The sequence below is a fragment of the Podarcis cretensis genome (assembly GCF_951804945.1).
Source record: "Podarcis cretensis genome assembly, chromosome: Z".
Classification (NCBI taxonomy): Eukaryota; Metazoa; Chordata; class Lepidosauria; order Squamata; family Lacertidae; genus Podarcis; species Podarcis cretensis.
In genome coordinates, this window is record NC_137184.1 from 48696814 (window position 1) to 48717521 (window position 20708).

A 20708-nucleotide genomic window follows, 5' to 3' on the forward strand; every position below is an offset into this window, starting at 1 on the left:
AGAGTGCTCTTCCCTCACTGCCAGCAGATCCCACACATTTTCCACTTGGTGGAAAAATGCTTCTGTGGGAACAGAGTTTGACATCTGGATAGGTCTGAGCTCTGGTCATTTCTGAAGCTCAGTGCAGAAATGGCAGGCCAGTCTAGTTTCTACTTCTCAACTCACTCCGCTGATGGATTTTTTTTTTTTTTTTTTACTTTTCTTGCCAGATCCTGGTGACGTCAAATGACTCCCGAATCCGACTCTATGACCTGAGAGATTTGTCTCTGTCTATGAAATACAAGGGCTATGTCAACAGCAGCAGCCAGATCAAAGCCAGCTTCAGGTAAAGAAAGAAATGGCTCATAGCCAGGACTTCCTAGACTCCCTCCCCCCTGCAGCCCTTTCTGGGAAGAAGAACGCAGTGCACACCTTGACTTAATCATGCAGATTTAAGTTGCTCTTTGCATATTTGTAGAGATGGATACATACATGAACAGACCATGTTGTCTGCTTCTGAAATTAAGCGTTTCAGAAATTTTGTTTTTTGTGTGCTTTTCGTGGTCTCTTCTGTAGTGTAGCAGATGAAATCTCAAGATAGCACTGGGGAGATCTGGGTTGAAATATCCACTAGTCAAGACATGGACCTTGAACCAGTCACCATCTCCCAACTCATCAAACCCAAAGGGTAGCTAAGGTCATTATGGGATATGGGAGGAGAGAACCTTGTGCACCCCCCTGAGCTCTTGGCAGAATAAGAAAGTAATAAACAAAGTAACATTGACGCACAGCGTACCCTTTGACTTTTTTTTAAGCCATGAATTTCCTGTCTTGTGGGAGGAAGCAATGGGAACAAGAAAAAATGAACTGAAAGTGATTGGGAATTGTTTTTCTTCTCTCATTCCTCAGCCACGACTTCACATACATCGTGAGTGGTTCTGAAGATAAATACGTTTACATCTGGAGCACCTACCATGATTTAAGCAAGTTTACTTCTGTCAGGAGGGACCGCAACGACTTCTGGGAGGGTGTCAAAGGTGAAGCCCCACAGCCACCTCAGTGTTTGAGCTGAAGCTGCTGCCTTTCAGTTGCAAGACCTTTAATTTAAGCCATACATGTGGCGGGGACTTGTGTATCCCAAGGGAAAAGCTGGCGCCCTGTGAGTGACCGAGTGCTTGTGTCCCAAGAACGGCCAGCCTCTTGTTGATGGGTTCTGACCTCAGTGCTAGTCAGATGGCCTCCCAGAATGCTTTGGGCCTCTGTGCAGATCCAGCCTCCTCCCTTTCCCTCTCCAGCAGTGTAACCAGTAAAGCCCACTGGAACAATCCAGTTAAGGATGGAGCTGTTTGGGATAAATGAAAATGGGGCAACATAGTCGCTGAACAGGAAGAGCAGAGCCAAAAGGGGGTGCCTCTGCAGTACATCTGCAAAAACCTCTTGCTTGCTGCCCAGCCATACAAACGTACTTATGTAAAAAGCGATCTGATCCGCAAGTCTCAGAAAGGTGGTAGAGCAGACTGCAACAGGTATGGAGGTCGCCATTTCAGAAGCTCCCCACCCTTCTGCATTTTAAAACAAAACAAAATTCCCCCCGTTTAGAAATGTAGCGCAGTCCTCTTCCCTGCTGCTCTTCACAAATCTTGTATAAACCTGAGCTGGGGAACTTTGCGCCCTCCAGATGCTGCTGGGGTACCACTTGCATCCTCTGACTGGGGCTGATGGGAGCTGGAGTCCAACAGCATTTCGAGGGCGACTGGTCCCCCCCCCCTGCCCTTATAAGAAAACACTGCCTGCCTGGGAGTGTTACAGATCCTGAAGTGGCTAGAAGAAGTCTTCTCCAAATATGAATGGCTGATGACAAAACCACACCACTTATTCTTCCCCTGTGAAGCACTTAGCTTGATTAGGGCTTCTTGTGCTATTCAAAGGAGTGGGTTTAAGTCTTGGCACAGTTGTTTTCTATCGAATCCAATTTTGGTTACAGCATATTCTACGTGATCAGGAAGGCTATGTGCATGGTACAGTCCTCTGTAGGACTAGACTATCCTAGGATGGGGTGGTGGTGCTTGTGAAGGCATCCAGGCAGTAGGTGAAAAGGTTAAGGGTGACCAGGAGCTTATGAGGCATGAACCATGTTCCCTTCTGGCATCTTTGAATTGGCTCTTATGTGGTCTCTGGGTTGGGCAGATGGTTAGCTGTCCTGGGTGAATTGAGTAGCGCTTGGCAGACCTGTGAATTGCGACTGAACACATTCCATGTCAGTAACAAAAAAGGTCGCAAGAGTGTGTTCGAGGATCAGAAGCAAACCAGGTTTTTGTGTGGGTATTCATGTAGTGTATTCCCCCTGTTCTGACCAATTCCTTGTGAGTGAATTGGAGCTTTAAATACTTCCTATCAGAGCCATCCCTAAAAATCACCATTGCATCTGCCAATTACCTACAATTAACCTCCATACTCCAAGGAACTCCTTGTTTTCCCTGCGTTTTTTCCCCCAAAGGGTGGGTCCTGATTGCTTTTCTTCTCTTTGTAGCACATAACGCAGTGGTCACATCTGCCATTTTTGCCCCAAATCCCAGCTTGATGGTATCATTGGATACACCTGAAAAGCAGGAGCCCGAAAACAAAAATGAAGATTCTGAATCAGCTGATCCCATTCCTTCTGGTAGGTGCCCTATCACCTCGGGGTGAGGTTTTGAGAACTAATGCACTCTGTGGCAGGCCCTGGGTCACCCTTAACCTTGAGCAGGGAAATGCTCTTGAAGTAGCGCATCCATTAGGTAGGTAATCCCAACTGAAATGTGTTTGATTTCACCTATAAGCTACTTCAGAGAGCTCAGTGTTGTGTGAATACTAGGACTGAATAAGATGAGAAGGGAGAACAGGAGTCAATGGGAAATGAAGGATTCTAAATTGAACTTCGTGGATTTATTTTGCTTCGTGGATTTCAAGCAGCTCCTTTTGAGTCCTGAGAGGGCTGCTCTCAGGCCTGGCCCTTCATCTCTCTCTCTCCCTGCCTCCCCTGTTCTGTTATCCTGAGTGATTTCTCCTCTCCCACACTGCACAAGTAACTTCTCCATCTGTTAAACAATGGGAAGGTGAATGATTGAGTGAAGGACTAGAAGACCCTTGAAAATATGTCAGTGGAGGGCTGTAAATGATGCTTCTGTGCTATTGAGCAGATGACACAAGTCATGCTTATTTCTAGGGAATTGCTTTCAACTCTGCTTTCAACCATCAAGGAAGGGACACAGTGCTTGGGCTTTTTCTGCGATTACCTCTTGAGTATGAAGGCCAGGTGCTGGGCTGCCTAATACTGGAGAAGACAGTCTTCCAATCTGTCCATCAGTTTTGGGAGGCTGCCCTTGGGGCTTAGGCAGATGACTGTTGGAGTGGTGACATCTAGACGCTGGATTGCCCACTCTCAGCCTGATGACCTTCGTTGTTCTGTTTCAGACACAGGAGTAGTCCATTGTGTTCTCAGTTGCCCCCCTTTAATTGGAGTTTAGATTTCTTCTTATTGTGTGTGTGTTTTTTATAGCTTGTGTGCTTTTATTTTACCAGCTGCCTTGAGGCATATGCAGAAAGCAGGGTTAAGTGAACGACTAGTGTTTTCCTAGTCTCTTATGAATGTGGCCTATCTTGTGCAGTGCTGTCTACTCTGGCTGGCAGTAGCTCTCCAGGGTCTTTCCCATCACCCATTGCAGATGCCAGGGATGGGATGTTGGACCCCTGTGCATGCAGAGCTGAGCTTCCCTCCCCTAACCTGTTTGCTATGTGCTACCTCATGCCTGGTGCCATTTCCTAAACCAGCTTCTTCTGCCCTTTTAAGGAGCTTTGAAGACAGATCACACAGAAGTGCTTCTGTCGGCTGACTTTACCGGAGCCATCAAAGTCTTCATCAACAAGAAGAAAAACACATCTTGAAATCATTGGTAACTCGACAGCATCATGATGAATGGTACCTGGGTATGAATCATGTGATCAGAGAAGCAAAGTATAATATAGAGTTCGAGGGTTGGCTTATCTTTTGAACTCTCACTTAAAGCTGCTCCATCCGACCTCCTGGGGAAGCAGCATCCCAACTATTAACTCCCCCTGGCTTTTAGAATAGAAAGAGAGGCCCATAAATGACGTGGTCAAAACAGCAACTCAGTGTTGCATTTCTCTGAAAAATTATTTTGCTAAGCAACTGTTCGCCATGCACAGGATTCTGCATGAAAAGGGCAATGAGATATTCACTTGCCCTTTGGGGGGTGACACATACCAAACTGAGCTTAACTGAATATTTAATTTAATTTATTGGTTCCCAGGGTGGGGTGGGGTGGGGATTTTTATTATTATTATTATTATTTGCAAAGATGTCATGCAGTCTCTCTCTCCAGATTCCTGTTTCCAGCAAAGCTGATCTATTTCTAAATCTGTGTTAACAAAGCTGAATTTGTGGCCGGATCCTGTAATGTTCTGTGAGGTCTTTTCTGCCCTTCCTCCATCCCTTGGCCTGGATGGGTTAGCAGCAACCATGTATCAATGTTTTCTAAAGTGGATTTCTCTTGTCTTCTAATTGTTGTGCACTCTAGATTCCTTTCTTAATATATACCTTTTCCTTTCTCTTTCCATTGCACACTGGAGCACAATATTTCTATGAAAGAGTCTCTCATTCCTTATTCATGGGCACTGGGCTATGCTCACCTTAAACAAAAAAATTAAGCTGCATTAGGAACAATTCTTGTATTTTACAACAGTGTAAAATAAAATTGTTTACATATTTTTTAAAGCATTGTAGTTTAAAAAAATGTTGGTTTTTTGTTTGTTTAGAGCTAACTGAATTTAAAGGTATTTGTAAATATTCATAAGATATACCAATGAAATAACATTTTGGGGCCTTGCAACCCATAAAATGTTGTTGATGGTTCCTGTTTCAGAGGAGAAAGAAAAGATGTATCATTAAAACTGCACATGTTGAAAGAGAAGTTGCTTTTTGTCCTTTTATTGCATCATCATTTTTTGCATGGCTCAGAGATGGTGGTTGCATCTGATTTCAACTGGTGAAGTGTCACCAATAGGCAGATGACACTTAGCTCTGTGCCTCTGTTCCATCTGAATCTAGAGATTCAGCTGAGGTGTTACACAGGTGTTCCCAGGTAGTGATGGACTGGTTATGGGCCCAAAAAGGTAAACTCAGTCCTAAAAGCACAGAGGTGGTTTGTGTTCCAAGTTCTTGAGTCCAGAAGGAGCCTGTCCTAGATGGGGCTGCAGAGTAGGTTTGTACCCTGGGCAGACTCGGGACCCAGCATTGTCACTTCGAGCCTCAGGTGGCTAGGAGGAATGCCTATTTCTAGCCACAGCCATGTTTAGACAGAGATAACTTGGCCACAGGACTGGTAAGTGGATTATTACACTGCCCTCTATGTGAGGCTGCACTTGAAAGTGACTTGGAAACTTAAGTTGTCAAATTACTGACTGGAGTTGCTTTTAGAACTCATATAACTCCTGTTCTAAAAAAACAGCTACATAGGTTCCCAGTTCATTTTGGGGCCCAACTCAAGGTGATCACGCTAGTGATATAAGTGGTAAACAATTTAGACACCAAATATCTGAGAGACTGTCTCCTTCCCTACAGACCCCCACAGGTGTTAGGATTGGCAGAGGGGGCCTTCTTTGGTGGCCCCTTGCCCTCAAAATTCTCTGTGGCAGCCCCTAAGTTGTGGAACTCCCTCCCCTCAGAGATCAGTGTCACACTTTAACGATACAACTTTTGGCGAATACTGAAGACACATCTCTTTACCTTGGCCTGTAATACTTGAGATGATTCAGTGTCTGTTGTGGGAAAAAGGCAGAAAGGGATGGGGTTTCCTGAAAGACAGTACAGCTTGCTGGCTGAAACCCTGAACCCTCTTAAGCTGCAACATTTTGTTACAGATCTCACATGTTCTTCATAAACTCTAAACACAGAGGGCCATCTAGTGGAGACAGGCACTGGTTCTAGAACTGAGAGGCATAAAATACAAACGAGATAATCTGTACCATGCTGGTTTAAGTTCAAACTTCTTTGAGTTCACAGAAAATATCAGACAGGAACCAAAAAGGGTCTGAAATTCAGAATGGTCTGAAGGAGGGCTGGGGAACCTGGTCGTCCATGGCGGGTGGGAGGCGAGTCCAGCAACATCTGGAAGGCGAAAGGTTCTCCAGCCCTCGTCTAAATTAGGTACAGTGGTACCTCAGGTTACAGACACTTCAGGTTACAGACTCTGCTAACCCAGAAATAGTACCTCGGGTTAAGAACTTTGCTTCAGGAGGAGAAGAAAAACCGTGCTCCGGTGGTGCGGTGGCAGCAGGAGGCCCCATTAACTAAAGTGGTGCTTCAGGTTAAGAACAGTTTCAGGTTAAGAATGGACCTCCGGAATGAATTAAGTTCTTAACCTGAGGTACCACTGTATTCCAACTTGGTGCCCTGCAGATGCTTGCACTACATTTCCCATCAACCTCAGCCAGCACAGCTGTTGAGGGCGCCAGTTGGGGGAAGCCTGTTGTAAAGCAATTAGAAGACCATTTGCATTGCTGGACTATTTATAAAACCTGGGGTGGGGAGTGCCATTTCTGTTTGTGGTAGGATAGTATAGGGACTATTTAGTTATTTGTTTGCTTGTTTATTAAATCCAATACTCTCCTTTCACCATGTCACAGAGCATGTGCAACAATTTAAAATTCAGAAATCAAAAACGGGTCAAACAAATTACAGTGGGTGGATACTGAGAACACACCAAAGCAGCGCACGGAAACACCGTTTACCTTCCCGCTATTTATCTACTTGCACTTTTGTGCTTTCGAACTGCTAGGTGGGCAGGACCAGGAACTGAGCAATGGGAGCTCACCCTGTCGCGGGGATTCGAACTGCCGACCTTCTGATCGGCAAGCCCTAGGCTCTGTGGTTTAGACCACAGCACCACCCGTGTCCCTCCTTGTCCTTAGGGACCTGCTTTTGAGGGCTTCACCCCCCCCCCTTTAAGATATTTTTGTACTCCCCCCCCCCCAAGCTTTCCAATAACCTCTCTGTTCTGTGGATGGTTCACAAGAGCCATCAGTTGGATCATGAGTTTGCTAGTGTGGAAGACATATGGGCGATTCCCTTCCTTGAAATCCTTTTCACTTTCAATAGAACACTAATTATCCAAACAGTTTTGGAGCTGTTTAAATGCGGTGGTGCTAATTACAAAGCCCCCGTACCTGGAATATTCAGCAGTGGAGGGAGAGACCTTTGACAACACTTCTCAACACATAGCTAAAAGTCCTGGGAATTCCCTGAAGAAAGCCTTTTAACAGCTTAAGCTTCTTAATATTTCTACCATAGACAGGCTGTAAAGATGTGCCCGTGTGCAGCAATTTGAATATACCACTGGTTTCATTAAGTATATTTGAATACTGCTTTCTTCATCTTGCTTAAACTTAACTACTTAGGCTAATGAAGAAAAGCTGCACAATTCTGGGAATTTTTAGTTTAGAGAAAAGATGAGTAAGAGGGGACACGATAGAAACTTATAAAATTATTCATGATTTGGAGAAAGTGAATAGTTTTTCTCTCACGTGACACCAGAACTCCTGGACATCAATGGAGCTGAACGTTGGGAGATCTAGTAAAGATAAAAGACTTCATGTGGTGCATAAACTATGAAACACACTCCCTTGGGAGGCCAGCAACCTACAGGGCTTTAAAAGAGGATTGGACAAATTCATGGAGAAGGAAGCAATCAATGGCTGCCAGCCACAATGGCTCCGCTCTGCCTTCACAGTTGGAAACAGCAATGCTCCTCAGTCCCAGTTGCTGGAAGCCACACAAGGGGAGAGGCTGCTCTGGTGCTCGGATCCTGCTTCCATGTTGCCCACAATGGGCACCTGGTTGGCCCCTGTGAGAACAGGATGCTGGACTTGATGGGCCATTGGCCTCATCCAGCAGGCTCTTCTTAGGTTCTTATGCTATGTTCTTTACTGAAGTGGTTTACAAGCAGTAAGTTGTACATGTGAGCAGAAATGAAGTCATCAAAGTGGGAAATGAATAAAACTAGTAATGAAGGTGCTGTTCTGGTCAATGCACTCGCTGAACTCATTTCACTCCGTCAAGTTTATTGCTTATAGCCAAAGGCTGCTGCAATGTATACAGTGTCATTCAATAAAAAATATACTAATTTGATACAAAAACTTAAAACATTTGTATTGTCAAAGCATGACCTAATCTGCACAACACTATAAAAAGGTAGAGGTAAAGGACCCCTGACAGTTAAGTCCAGTCGTGGACGACTGTGGGATTGCGGTGCTCATCTCGCTTTACTGGCCAAGGGAGCCAACGTCTGTCCATAGACAGGTTTTCCGGGTCATGTGGCCAGCATGACTAAGCCGCTTCTGACGAACCAGAGCAGCGCACAAAAACGCTGTTTATCTTCTTGCTGGAGCAGTACCTATTTATCTACTTGCACTTTGACATGCTTTCGAACTGCTAGGTTGGCAGGAGCAGGGACCGAGCAACGGGAGCTCACTCCGTCGCAGGGATTCAAACCTTCTGATTGGCAAGCCCTAGGCTCTGTGGTTTAGACCACAGTGCCACCCGCATCCCTGCCAGCACAAAGCTATAGAAACTCCTTAATATACAAATTGACACATTAGACAATAAAATTTATAAGCTAAAATTACCGCGGGTCCACTAATATATTAAAAGTAATATTAAATAATACAATAGACAATTATGTACAAAGTTTAGTGAGAAAGATACAGCTTGGTGTAGATGGGGTCAAATAAATTCGTCTCCTTTACAGTTGATAGCTATCTCGGCTATATAATTTTTTCTAAGTTTCCTGGCAGCAGTTGCAAAAAGGGCTATATATTCCTGTAAAATATGTCACCCAATCCTTTCCTTAGACAGATGCTTCTAACGACTAGCCCAGCCCATTTGTACCTTGGGCAACCAGATGACAAAATTTCTGTGAGTCCTTTTGAAATGCTGCATCTCCCAGTGCTTTCCACTCTTGCTCATAATATACGGTATTTGTTTCTTACTTTTAAAAAATAGTTTATAATTGTATCGTAATTGAGCTACCTCAGCTTGCAGAGCAAGATTGTGCTTATCATGTTTTAACTTTGATTTTCTAAGTTCCCTAGATAGACGTTTTTTACTATTCTGACTTTCCTTATCGAACCATGTCTGTCTTTTGAACTTTTTATTTTTGATCACACTGGTTGTGATCATCAGTGGGCGCATTCGGTTAATTATATTCTCACAGAGTCCGATTACATTTCCTGTTTCTAACAACATTTCCCCCTTTAATAAAGCAAACTCATGAGAATCCAGGATCTGGATTATTTTTTCCTGGACTTGTGCATTCCATTTTAACCATCTATCTCCAAGTATCAGATATTCCGTTTCATCCAATATTTTAGGGAAAGCGGGAGAAACAAATGGTGCAAGAGATAACTCAAGTGGAAAGTGGTCACTTGCAGCTCTGGGGATTATCCTAAGGGTGTCTCGATTAACTGGCACATTATTAGATGTTAGGATATAATCTATGGTGCTAGTAAATCCACTGGGGGAAATAAAAGCAAAATACTCCCCCTGATCCCCTTGTCCATGCCCATTACATAACAAAAGATTGTGCTTAATTACAAGTTCACAGAGTTATTTCCCAGCGCGGTTAGAGGTGGTGTCCATTGCTGTCCTCTGGCAGATTTCGGGTTCGTCCTCCAAGTTTAGTCCAGATAATATTATATTTTGTGGGAAGACAAGGCCAATCCGGGCATTGAAGTCGTCCCCCAAGACAAACCGAGGGTTGGGCGACAAAGAGTCTATACTTTCGAGTAGTTGGTCAAGTCTTTCCCAATATGAACTCAGTTCCCCACAGGACTTTACTGGTGGAATATACACGCAAATACATTAAGTATTTCTCAGAAGACTATTGGAGAGGGACAATGCTAAAAAATTAGGGGTGGTCAGCGAGGGGCACAGTTGAATTGTTACATTAAGAGATGTTGACACCAGCCCCCCATCCCCTGCTAGGCCTTCCGTACTTTGCAGTTTTAAGTGCTGGTTGGGTTTAACTTGTAAAACCCTGTAATTCAACCGTTGTACCTTCTTTTGCCCAGGTTTCTTGCAGGAAAATGATATCATGTGTTTGTAAATAGGAACAGAAATTGCTGTCTTGAATCTTGTTCAGCCACCCTGTTACATTCCATGATAGAAGTTTGATTATTTTATAGTGATTTCCTCTTGGTAAATTGCTGGTCATTGTGCTTTTAGAGTTTGCCAATTTTTGTTTTTTTTTTAAATAAAATTTTTATTAATTTCCAAATTTTTTAACATAAACAAAAACAACATAAAAACAAACACAAAAAATCATATTTTCTTAACCTTATTTCCATAACCCTCTTTTCCCGGACTTCCCCATACCTTTCCCTTTTTGCATCCTTAATTTTAAACCATTATTCAGCAACCCTTCTTAACCAATTAAATGTAAATTCATTCTCCTTTTCAATTCCACCCTAAAATTAAACACAATTTGCCGCTGCAATTCTACGTCTTCTTTTCCCTCAGCATTTTAGCACTCCTCAATTTTATAATAATTCTTAAGATACATCTTAAATTTCTTCCAATCTTCTTCCACAGTCTCTTTCTCTTGGGAGTTTGCCAATTTTTGAGGCAACGGTATCATTTATACTAGTAGTGTGATCCAGATGTTCAATAATTTCAGTCGTTGGGCTCTGGCGGCGCAGCAGCAGGAGGAGGCCCCATTAGCTAAAGTGGTGCTTCAGGTTAAGAACAGTTTCAGGTTAAGGACAGACCTCTTGAACGAATGGTAAGTACTTAACCCGAGGTACCACTGTACTCACCAGCGGAGATTCCTTAAGTGTAGTTCCTAACTCCTCCTCATCTAAATGTCTCATCTTTGTCCAGAACTCTGGTGGTTCCGTAGATATCAAGCAGTTATGGACACTGGGTCTGTTGTCAGTCTCTACCTCTGATTCTTTGTTCTCTTTCAATGTCTGGCTCATAAGGTCAAGCCTCTTGATAACTGTTTGTTGCTTTTCCTGAGAGAGGTTCCTAAAGGAGTTGAGGAAATCATATTCCAGGGGATAATACTGATGTTGAGCATGATTCTGTGGATTCAACTCGGGCATGTCTGTTTCCTCCCGGCTTATCAAGTTTGTTTGCGATGTCATTACTACCATTGGAGATCCAGGCTTTGGTTTTGTGGGTCGCTCTGTAGCCCTGGTCCTCATCTTGCATAAGGGCACAACAATAGAATTGAGAAATACCTGGGTTGGAAAAACTCCTCTGCTTGACAATCTGGGTTTCAACTTGTGGATCAGTAAAGGCAGTCTGGTAGAGGAAAAAGTTAACATGATTTTTTGGAATTGGTTTGTGGTATTCAGGGATTGAGTCCCAACTAGATTGATCTCTGTAAGTCTAATTCCAAGTAAGTCTGATAGATGTCGTTTGGCACGTTGGGCGCCTTTCGAGTTAGGAGTTTGAGTTGAACTTCCACAGATTGTCATGCAGATCATTTTTGGTTGAAAGATTAGATGAGAAGAGTTGATTTTAAGTACCTCTACACATTCTGTGTTGAGCTTAGGGGTCTACTCTTGTTGACGCCATTTCGCTTTGGTGGTCTATTGGTACCTGCTTATTATTAACAGATAATCTATGGACCTCTTTGGATAATTGAGTTATTTGGGAGGCGATACCTCAAATTTGCTGGAAGATGTGTTCAACCGTTCTTGCAATTAAAGTTCATTGGGTGCTCTCCCTACTTGTTATTTCTTCCTCTATTTGAAGCTCAGAGTCAGCTTGCCCCATCGCTGAATCTAGTTCTGCACCCCCAAGTATTCTCCTCACATTCACAATCAACTTCAAGAGGGGAAAACTGACTTTTTGTTGAAACTGTAAAAACAGATTTGTTAAAGAAGTCCTCCATTTTTTATTGTTTGGGAGCTGGTGAAAGGACTTCCTCCTCATATCCCTGTAGTGTTTACAAGCAGGCATAATAATGTGGTGAGGAGTAAACAAGGAGAGGATTCCTTAGCAGGAAAGGAAAGGGGAAAAGTGCTCAGTTTGTTCTATTGAAGAGCTTCTCTGTGTAATGACTGCCAGGAAGTCAAAAAACAAGGGGAGCTGGCAATTAACAGCTAGCAGCTAATGGCCTGCCCAGGATGCTTCTCACCGTGCTTGCCCAGTTTCTTATAACATAGATAAGAAAGTGCTGATAAGTTCTCAGTGAATTGATAAGTTTAAAAGTGGAGAAAGGAAAATCACTTTCCTGAGCAGCAATTAAAGTCAATTAGAGTCCTGTGGAGCTCCGAAGCCTGGTTTTTGAACTGACGCATCTTTCTGGAAGTCCAAATTCATTTTTTATTTTTGAACTGGAAGTAAGATGGGAGGGAGGTGAAGCTTGCAGAGAAAGCAGCACAATTCATTGCTTAGTTCAGTAGTTCTCAACCTGTGTGCCGTGGCCCCCTGGGGTGCTTTGAATGATGGTCGGGGTGCCACAGGCAACCCTGGCCTCTGTCCTCCTTTCTTTCCCTCCCTCCTCTGATGCCCTCTCACATCTCTGCCTCCCAAAGGCTGCACAGTTGTTTGTTGCAGCAGCCCTGGCTACAAGCTCCCCAGGCGAATGGTGCCTCTGGGAGGCCCCTCTCTTTGGGGCAGGGGGGCGCAGCTCAGAGACCAGGGGCTGCAGGCAGCTGCCCGGAGGGATTCCAAGGAGAGGGGAGAGGAGAGGAGAGGAAGCTGCCAGCTCTGCAGGCAAGGGGTGAAATAACTGGGCTCCTGAGCCCCACATGGGAGCTGCAGAAATAATATAGTTAGAATCATAGAATCATAGAGTTGGAAGAGACCACAAGGGCCATCGAGTCCAACCCCCTGCCAAGCAGGAAACACCATCAGAGCACTCCTGACATATGGTTGTCAAGCCTCTGCTTAAAGACCTCCAAAGAAGGAGACTCCACCACACTCCTTGGCAGCAAATTCCACTGTCGAGCAGCTCTTACTGTCAGGAAGTTCTTCCTAATGTTTAGGTGGAATCTTCTTTCTTGTAGTTTGGAACCATTGCTCCGTGTCCGCTTCTCTGGAGCAGCAGAAAACAACCTTTCTCCCTCCTCTATGTGACATCCTTTTATATATTTGAACATGGCTATCATATCACCCCTTAACCTCCTCTTCTCCAGGCTAAACATGCCCAGCTCCCTTAGCCGTTCCTCATAAGGCATCATTTCCAGGCCTTTGACCATTTTGGTTGCCCTCCTCTGGACAATGGAATTGTAAACTCAAAAAGGTTGAAAACCTCTGGCTTATTTTAAAACATAGAATGTTCTAAGGAGAGACTATGGTTTATTAAATACTTAAAAATTACTCCAGAAACAAGGCATTTATGGAGCAGCTAAAGATGTGACAAGAATCATTTCTATAAACAGGAGATTTCAATTTAAACAAATGGGCTATCTAAAAGGGAGGGTTTATATGCACCTGAGGTGTGTGTGCGCACGCATATTGATTTGCATACCCTTTAAGCAGGTGATGGGGAGATGGATTTCTTTGTTTAATGGCCACCAGCTTGAATGGTTTTTAAAAGCGGTATAGACCTTTGCACAGGAGATACAGACTGCCTATGACTATGCTGTGCTCCCAATGTCAGGGAAAACTCTTTTAAGTACCAGTTGCTGGGAATTGCAGGTTGGCAGAGTGCTGCGGTGCTCATATTCTGCTTTTGGGCTTCCTGTGGATATAAGGTTGGCTGCTATGGCAGGATGCTGGCCTGGTTTGGCTTCTGATCCAGCAGCTATTAGATATTTAGGACATTGGAATACCATCTTCCAGGGCAGTTCAGTGAAAGAGCATCTGCTTTGCATGCAAAGGTTCCAGGTCCAATCACTGGTGTTTCCTTGGGAAAGTTTCCTGTCCAAATCCTGGAAAACAAATCAGTAATGAACCAATCATGTGACTTGGTATATGGCACCATGCTATGGGAAATGATGCTTCAAAAGAAAGAGTGAAACAGCAAAGGACCTGGGCAGAACATTTGGTGCTGGGGCTACCACAAAGAGAGCCCTGCACTTGAGAGGTGGCAGCCAAGCTTCCATTAGGATGACAGGTGCTGCCACTAACATTTCCTTTTTTGCCACTCCCTACCATGAAGACTTTGGGCCACCTCATGAGAAGAGAAGACTCCCTGGAAAAGACCCTGATGTTGGGAAAGATGGAGGGCACAAGGAGAAGGGGACAACAGAGGACAAGATGGTTGGACAATGTTCTCGAAGCTACCAACATGAGTTTGACCAAACTGAGGGAGGCAGTGGAAGACAGGAGTGCCTGGTGTGCTCTGGTCCAGGGGGTCACGAAGAGTCGGACATGACTAAACGACTAAACAACAACAAGTATGAGGAAATAGCAAGGCTAACTGGAAGAATCCGACAGCAGGACGATGAGAAATTCCAAAGAGAATGGTCCAAATTTATGGTATACTTAAAGAAAACTGTACATAAATAAAAGACCCTCACAGGACTGAAATAAAACTCATAATGTTTATTGTAAACATTTGGTTAGGCCACAAGATGTAATGCTGTAATAAGGAATGTATGTGTAAAGTGTAATACAAAAATTTATTAAGGAATTATAGACATTTATAGAATGTATATATAGTAATCATGCTTAAGTAAGAGCAATGTAGAGAAGCCAGAAGAGGGAAGTTAATTCGGATAAGATATAGATTGAAAGGAGAATAATATTGTTAAGCTGTACAGTGGTACCTCGGGTTACATACGCTTCAGGTTACAGATTCCGCTAACCCAGAACTATTGCTTCAAGTTAAGAACTTTGCTTCAGGATGAGAACAGAAATCGTGCTCTGGCAGCACAGCAGCAGCAGGAGGCCCCATTAGCTAAAGTGGTGCTTTGGGTTAAGAACAGTTTCAGTTTAAGTACAGACCTCCGGAACGAATTAAGTACTTAACCCGAGGTACCACTGTATTGTGTTTAAGACATTTGGAGAGAAAAAATAATATTTTTTTTGGGGGGGGGGGGACAACAACAACAAAGCGTGAAGACAAATAGGGAAGTGAACTGAAATCTGAACTGGTACATAAATGTGAGCAGGAAATTCAGTCTCTACCACATCACTTCCTTGTCATATAAGCACTGATGATGGGTAGTGGTTTTTTAGCGGGCAGGGGAAGAGAAGCTGCATGGTCCAAAATCTGGGGGAAATGAAACAGAGCTTTTGGAACAATGTACAGTCTCTTATGCTCAAATCACAGGGTGCTTCTGCCATAGCTACAACTTTAGGAGAGTTTGGTGGAAAGTCATGATTTGCTTAATGTTTGGAGGAAGCTTTGTTTTTTAAGGCGCCCTGAAGAGCACAGGAAGAGTCACACAAACCATTAGTCCATATAGCCCAGCATTATCCACACTGGCAGGCAGAGGCTCATTAAAGTTTCAGGCGGGTCTACCCCAGTCCCACTGGGAGAGGCCAGGAATTGAACCTGGGGCAATTAAGCTACAGCTCTTTCCCTCTTGCGTTCCATAACCCAAGCACTGGTACAAAGTACATACTGTATTACACTTCTGGAGGCCAGTTTCTCACTCGGACTGCTGGAGGGAGGGAGGCCCTCTTGTACAGCCTTACCTGGATCCAGCCCTCTGCTTTCTGTTGCAGCTCAACAGCATCAGGTTGGTCCTTGTATTGGCATTAACACGATACATTATTATCATATTAATAAGAATTAAATTTCTATACCGCCCTTTTACAAAGTGCTGTGATAGGAAAGAGGCTTGCTGTGACAGGCAGAAGTCACTTCCTTCCAGGGGTGCATTTTGGGGGCAAGTCTCTTGCAGGGGCAGGAAACTGAACCCTCCCCTTCTGGAGGGAAGGGCTGTGGCTTAGGTAAAGGTAAAGGGACTCCTGATTGTTAGGTTCAGTCGTGGCCAACTCTGGGGTTGTGGCGCTCATCTTGCTTTATTGGCCAAGGGAGCTGGTGTACAGTTTTTCTGGTTTTCTAGGTCATGTGGCCAGCATGACTAAGCCGCTTCTGGCGAACCAGAGCAGTGCACGGAAACGCCGTTTACCTTCCTGCCGGAGTGGTACCTATTTATCTACTTGCACTTTGACATGCTTTCGAACTGCTAGGTTGGCAGGAGCAGGGACAGAGCAATGGGAGCTCAGCCTGTCGCGGGGATTCGAACCGCCAACCTTCTGATCGGCAAGCCCTAGGCTCTGTGGTTTAACCCACCAGTGGCGTAGCGTGGGGGGTGCAGGGGGGGCCGGCCGTACCGGGCGCAACATCTGGGGGGTAGGGTTAGGGGGCGCAAATCCACGGGTTAGGGGACGCAAGTCCACGGGTTAGGGGGCGCAAATCCACGGGTTAGGGGGCGCAAATTACTTGCCTTGCCCCGGGTGCTGACAACCCACGCTATGCCACTGTAACCCACAGCGCCATCCGCGTCCATCCCTTTTGCTGCAGAAGCCCCATCTTCCGCCCACAGCAGGGCCGCTAAAGACTCCCTGCCTGAAATCCTGGAGAGTCTTGGCGGCTGGTCATTGTAGAGTGGGGTTTCCCAAACTTGAGTCTCCAACTTGTTTTGGACTACAACTTCCATCATCCTTAGCTACCAGGATCAGTGGCAGGGATGATGGGGGTTGTAGTCGAAAAACAGCGGGAGATCCAAGTTTGGGAAACCCTGGCATAAATAATACTGAACAAGATGCATTCCCTTTCTGATTCAAGTCTGAGGCAGCTCCCGTGTGTTCTTAAAGGATCCCAGCTCAGCGGAAGATGTTCAGTTCCCCAGCGACATGCTGGGAATGCCTGAAAGCCCCGCAGAACGACTTCAAGCCGGGGTCTGCGATACTGCGCTGACCCGGTCTAAGAGGAGGAAAAGCCGGTCCTGTGGAAGATGCGAGGAAGACCCGGAACTGGGCTGCGCCAGACCCTCTGTGCTGCTCCCTGCCGGCCCCGGCTCGCGTCTGCCACGCTCTCCTCCTCGCCCCCCGCCTTCCTTCCTTTGTCTCCAGCCGGGGAGGGCTGCTCTGGTCCAGCCCCTCGCTCCTCCTTCGCCTGGGCGGGAGGGAGGCGAGCCGGACCCTCTGGCGGGCTCGGACTCAGGGCTATCCTTGCAACTGTTTCTGCTGCTCCGGCTGTCGGGAGCAATGGCCGAGGTGCGCAAATTCACGAAGCGGCTGAGCAAGCCGGGCACGGCAGCAGAGCTGCGGCAGAGCGTCTCGGAGGCGGTGCGCGCCTCGCCGGGGCTGGTAAGGAGCCGGGCTTTAATTCCGGGGCGCGCCGGGCAACGCGGGGGCGCGTGGCGGCGGCGTTGCCGGGTAGCTTCCAGCCTGCGGCGTGCGCTCACGCCTCTTTCCTGCGAGCCGCCGGCTCGCTCTCTGTGCATGCCCAGAGGCGGCCTTCTTCTTCTTCTGCTGCTGGGCCTCGGGAGGTAGCTGATGGGGAAAGGAGGAACGGGGTGTGAAGCGCGCGGCGGGAAGGGGTCCGGGTGCTTTGGGGTGAAGCGAGGATGGAGAGCTGGTGTCAGCGAGGGGGCGTGGCTGCGCGCAGCTGGGCAGGACGGCAGGGACCAGCTGCGTCTGTGGTGGGCTCCCGCGGTGGGCTGGGAGAGAGGCCCCCTCTCTCGGAACAGCTCTAAGCCGCTCCTCCGCTCTCAGAAGGGGAAGGAAGGCTCCACCCAGCACCCAGAAGAGGAGAGGGAGGAGGTTTCCTGGGGCGGGGAAGAGAAGGAGGCTTAGCGTGTTAGTTGCCCGTCCAGCCCTAAGGACCAAATACTTGCGGCATAGGAACCCAGAGCCCAGTTGCGCCCCATAGGAGAGATGCCAGCTTGTTCCCTTTGCAGGCTGTGTCGGGCAGAGAGAAGGAGGCCAAGCTAGAGTTTGGAGGCTGGTCTGCAGGATGGATGAAGTGGTGGTTTGAGGGTGATGAGGCCTTCAGCAGCTACTAGGACTAGCCCCTATCTCTATGTTATTCCCCCTTCGCTGTCCAGGCAGAGTGTCTGGGCTGCGTTCACACACATTGTACATTTAGAGCACATTTCTCTGCTCCAACCAAAAACAGAATCCTGGTGTGTTAAGGGTGTTGGGAATTGTAGCTCTGTGGGCAAGCTACAGTTCCCGGGATTCTTTTGGAGATGTCTTGCGTGCGCAGGTGGGAAGAGTGGTTTTGCACTCAGGCCCTGCATTGGGCTTCTTGTCATTGGGCCAGCTGGTTGTCCACGGTGAGAAGAGGATGCTGGGCTAGATGGGGCCCCCTGGGCCTGATCCTGTAGTGAGGCTTTCCTTAGGTTGTGTTCCTATAGTGCAACCAGACCCTTGCCATGTTGTCTTCCTAAAACAACACACATGCCGACCATCCTGAGGGCTTATGCCAACATCCGGGAGCAACAGAGATGGTTTGAGCTGTGCCTAGGAAGTGCAGTAGGAGCCAGCCAGCATTGTCTGGAGATTTGCTTTGATTTGAGGAAAGCACCCAAACATATCCTCTTAGAGTTATGATTGAGCTGCCCCAGTGTCTAGTGGCCACAGCTGGCAGGATCAGTGTAGCCTATGCAGTCCGTGTCTCCTGTGCTCACCATGTGGATGCACTACGGTCAAAATTGCCACCCTCTCCTCCCATGATGCACCAGTCCAAGTCACGTCATTCAACTGCCGGTTCTTCTAACTATCTGATGCTTCCTGCCCATTTTCAAGCCTGTCTTTTCAAGCAGGAGGGCTAGAAGAGTACTTTTTTAAAAGAGCAAGCTGCAGCTTTTAAAAGAGCACTTTTTAAAAAGTAAAAACACGAGGGCTAGAAGCTTTATATACCTGTTTAGGGAAGTTTTTAATGTTTGAAGTTCTATTTTGTTTTAATGTTCTGTTGAAAGCTGCCTGGAGTGTCTGAGGAAACCCAGCCAGATGGGCGGGGTAGAAATAATAAATTATTATTATTATATTATTGAAAATTATTGGCTCTCTTTGCAAAGTCCAGACCTGCACATACTGCACATATTGCCATGACAGTATTTTCCTGGCTGGTTTTGGCCAGGAACCAAGTGGCAAAGATATTGGGTCTTACATATTACAGCCTCAAGCTTTAGCTGGAAGAGATTTTTTTTTAATGGCATTGTAAATAAAAGGTGTATTGTGACATGCCTTGGTGGCACAGGGCCTCAGAGTTATGAGGTTTTTAGTTAATGCTGAGTCTACCTCACAGGGCTAGATTGGTTTTTGCCTTTGTGGAAGCTGAACACCCTTTCTCTCTCTGCTATGGAACTGAGTTTTGTTCCGCTGGCAGACGCAGGATGTTTTCAGAAGCAGCCAGGGGCAGCTTGTGAGTCTTTGGTAGAGCTGGATGCTCTGAGGTCTGCCTTCTGAAGTGTGTGCAAAGTATCACTGAGATTTTCCATGTTTTCCATGTTCCATGTTCCATTTTCCATGCTGTTCCCTCGCCATACGGATTTGTGCTCTATGGGAAGAAATATTCTCAGAAAGCAGAAATATGAGGAGCTGAAGAGGCGGCAAATGGTTTCCTATGGGCATGCCAGGAGACGGGGAGGGCTGGTGCTTTAGGTGTGACTTCAGCTACAGAAATCTTTCTCCACAAAAACAGGAGCTCAAGCGGCCTATTTTACTATATCAATGTTGTTATAATTTATTTCCCACCTTTATCCCAGAGTCCCAGGGTGGAATACAATGTTGAAGGGGGGGGGGCACTTGCAATCTCAAAAATTAAGTGAGTCCTAAAAATATTTTTTTAAATAATATTTATTAAGAGTTTAAAGATTACAAAAAGAAAAAAAAATTAAACAAATCAATATAACACAATACAAAAACAAAAACACTACATAGAACATTGAATTAACAAAACAAAACAAGAACAATTAAAAACACTTCCAATATTTTCAAGCTTATCTTTCATTCGCTTGTTTCATTGACTTCCTCACGCCTCCCTTTTTGTATTCCACTTCAATTAACTTTTTCAGCAACTCCTTCCCATCTTCCTCTGTTTTCTGTCCTGTAATTAATCTTAACATATTCTAACCTTGGTTTTTTCCCTTTTAATACATTAACAATCTATCTGTACCTAGTTCCTTATAACATTTTTGCCAAAGCCATATAACTTCATTCCACCATTTTTCTAAAGCTCATTAATTTTACAGTATTTCTGTAAATAATCTTTAATTTTTTTCCAATCTTCTTCCACTGACTCTTCTCCCTGGTCTTGGATTCTGCCAGTCATTTCCGCCAATTCCATATAGTCCATCAGCTTCATCTGCCATTCTTCCCGGGTGGGTAAATCTTGTGTCTTCCAATACTTCGCGATGAGTATTCTTGCTGCTGTTGTTGCATACATAAAGAAAGTTCTGTCCTTCTTTAGCACCAATTGGCTGACCATGCCCAGGAGAAAGGCCTCTGGTTTCTTCAGAAAGGTATATTTAAATACCTTTTTCATTTCATTATAAATCATCTCCCAGAATGTCTTAATCCTTGGGCATGTCCACCAAAGGTGAAAGAATGTACCTTCAGTCTCGTTACATTTCCAGCATTTATTATTGGGCAAATGGTAAATTTTTGCAAGCTTGACTGGTGTCATGTACCACCTGTAAATCATTTTCATTAAGTTTTCTCTTAGGGCATTACATGCCGTAAATTTCATACCTGTGGTCCATAACTGTTCCCAGTCAGCCATGATAATGTTATGTCCAACATCTTGTGCCCA

At 45.4% G+C, this 20708-nt stretch overlaps 2 protein-coding genes across 5 annotated transcripts in view; both read left to right on the forward strand.

Moving 5' to 3' along the window:
- The window catches only part of WDR44 (WD repeat domain 44), a 49647-nt gene extending 44698 nt beyond the window's left edge, over window positions 1-4949 (forward strand). For both annotated transcript variants that reach the window (XM_079962693.1, XM_079962694.1), the window contains 4 exons: window positions 210-325; window positions 889-1016; window positions 2510-2641; window positions 3809-4949. In XM_079962693.1, the coding sequence (XP_079818819.1) occupies window positions 210-325; window positions 889-1016; window positions 2510-2641; window positions 3809-3903 (471 nt within the window). In that variant the 3' untranslated portion in view covers window positions 3904-4949. The remainder of the gene's footprint in view (window positions 1-209; window positions 326-888; window positions 1017-2509; window positions 2642-3808) is intronic.
- A 12108-nt stretch (window positions 4950-17057) lies between these two features.
- The window catches only part of DOCK11 (dedicator of cytokinesis 11), a 163748-nt gene continuing 160097 nt past the window's right edge, over window positions 17058-20708 (forward strand). Inside the window, exon 1 of one of the 3 annotated variants that reach the window (XM_079962611.1) lies at window positions 17058-17257. In XM_079962611.1, coding sequence (XP_079818737.1) covers window positions 17156-17257 — 102 coding nt within the window. In that variant the 5' untranslated portion in view covers window positions 17058-17155. The remainder of the gene's footprint in view (window positions 17258-20708) is intronic. The other 2 variants (XM_079962609.1, XM_079962608.1) reach the window with 2 other exon arrangements.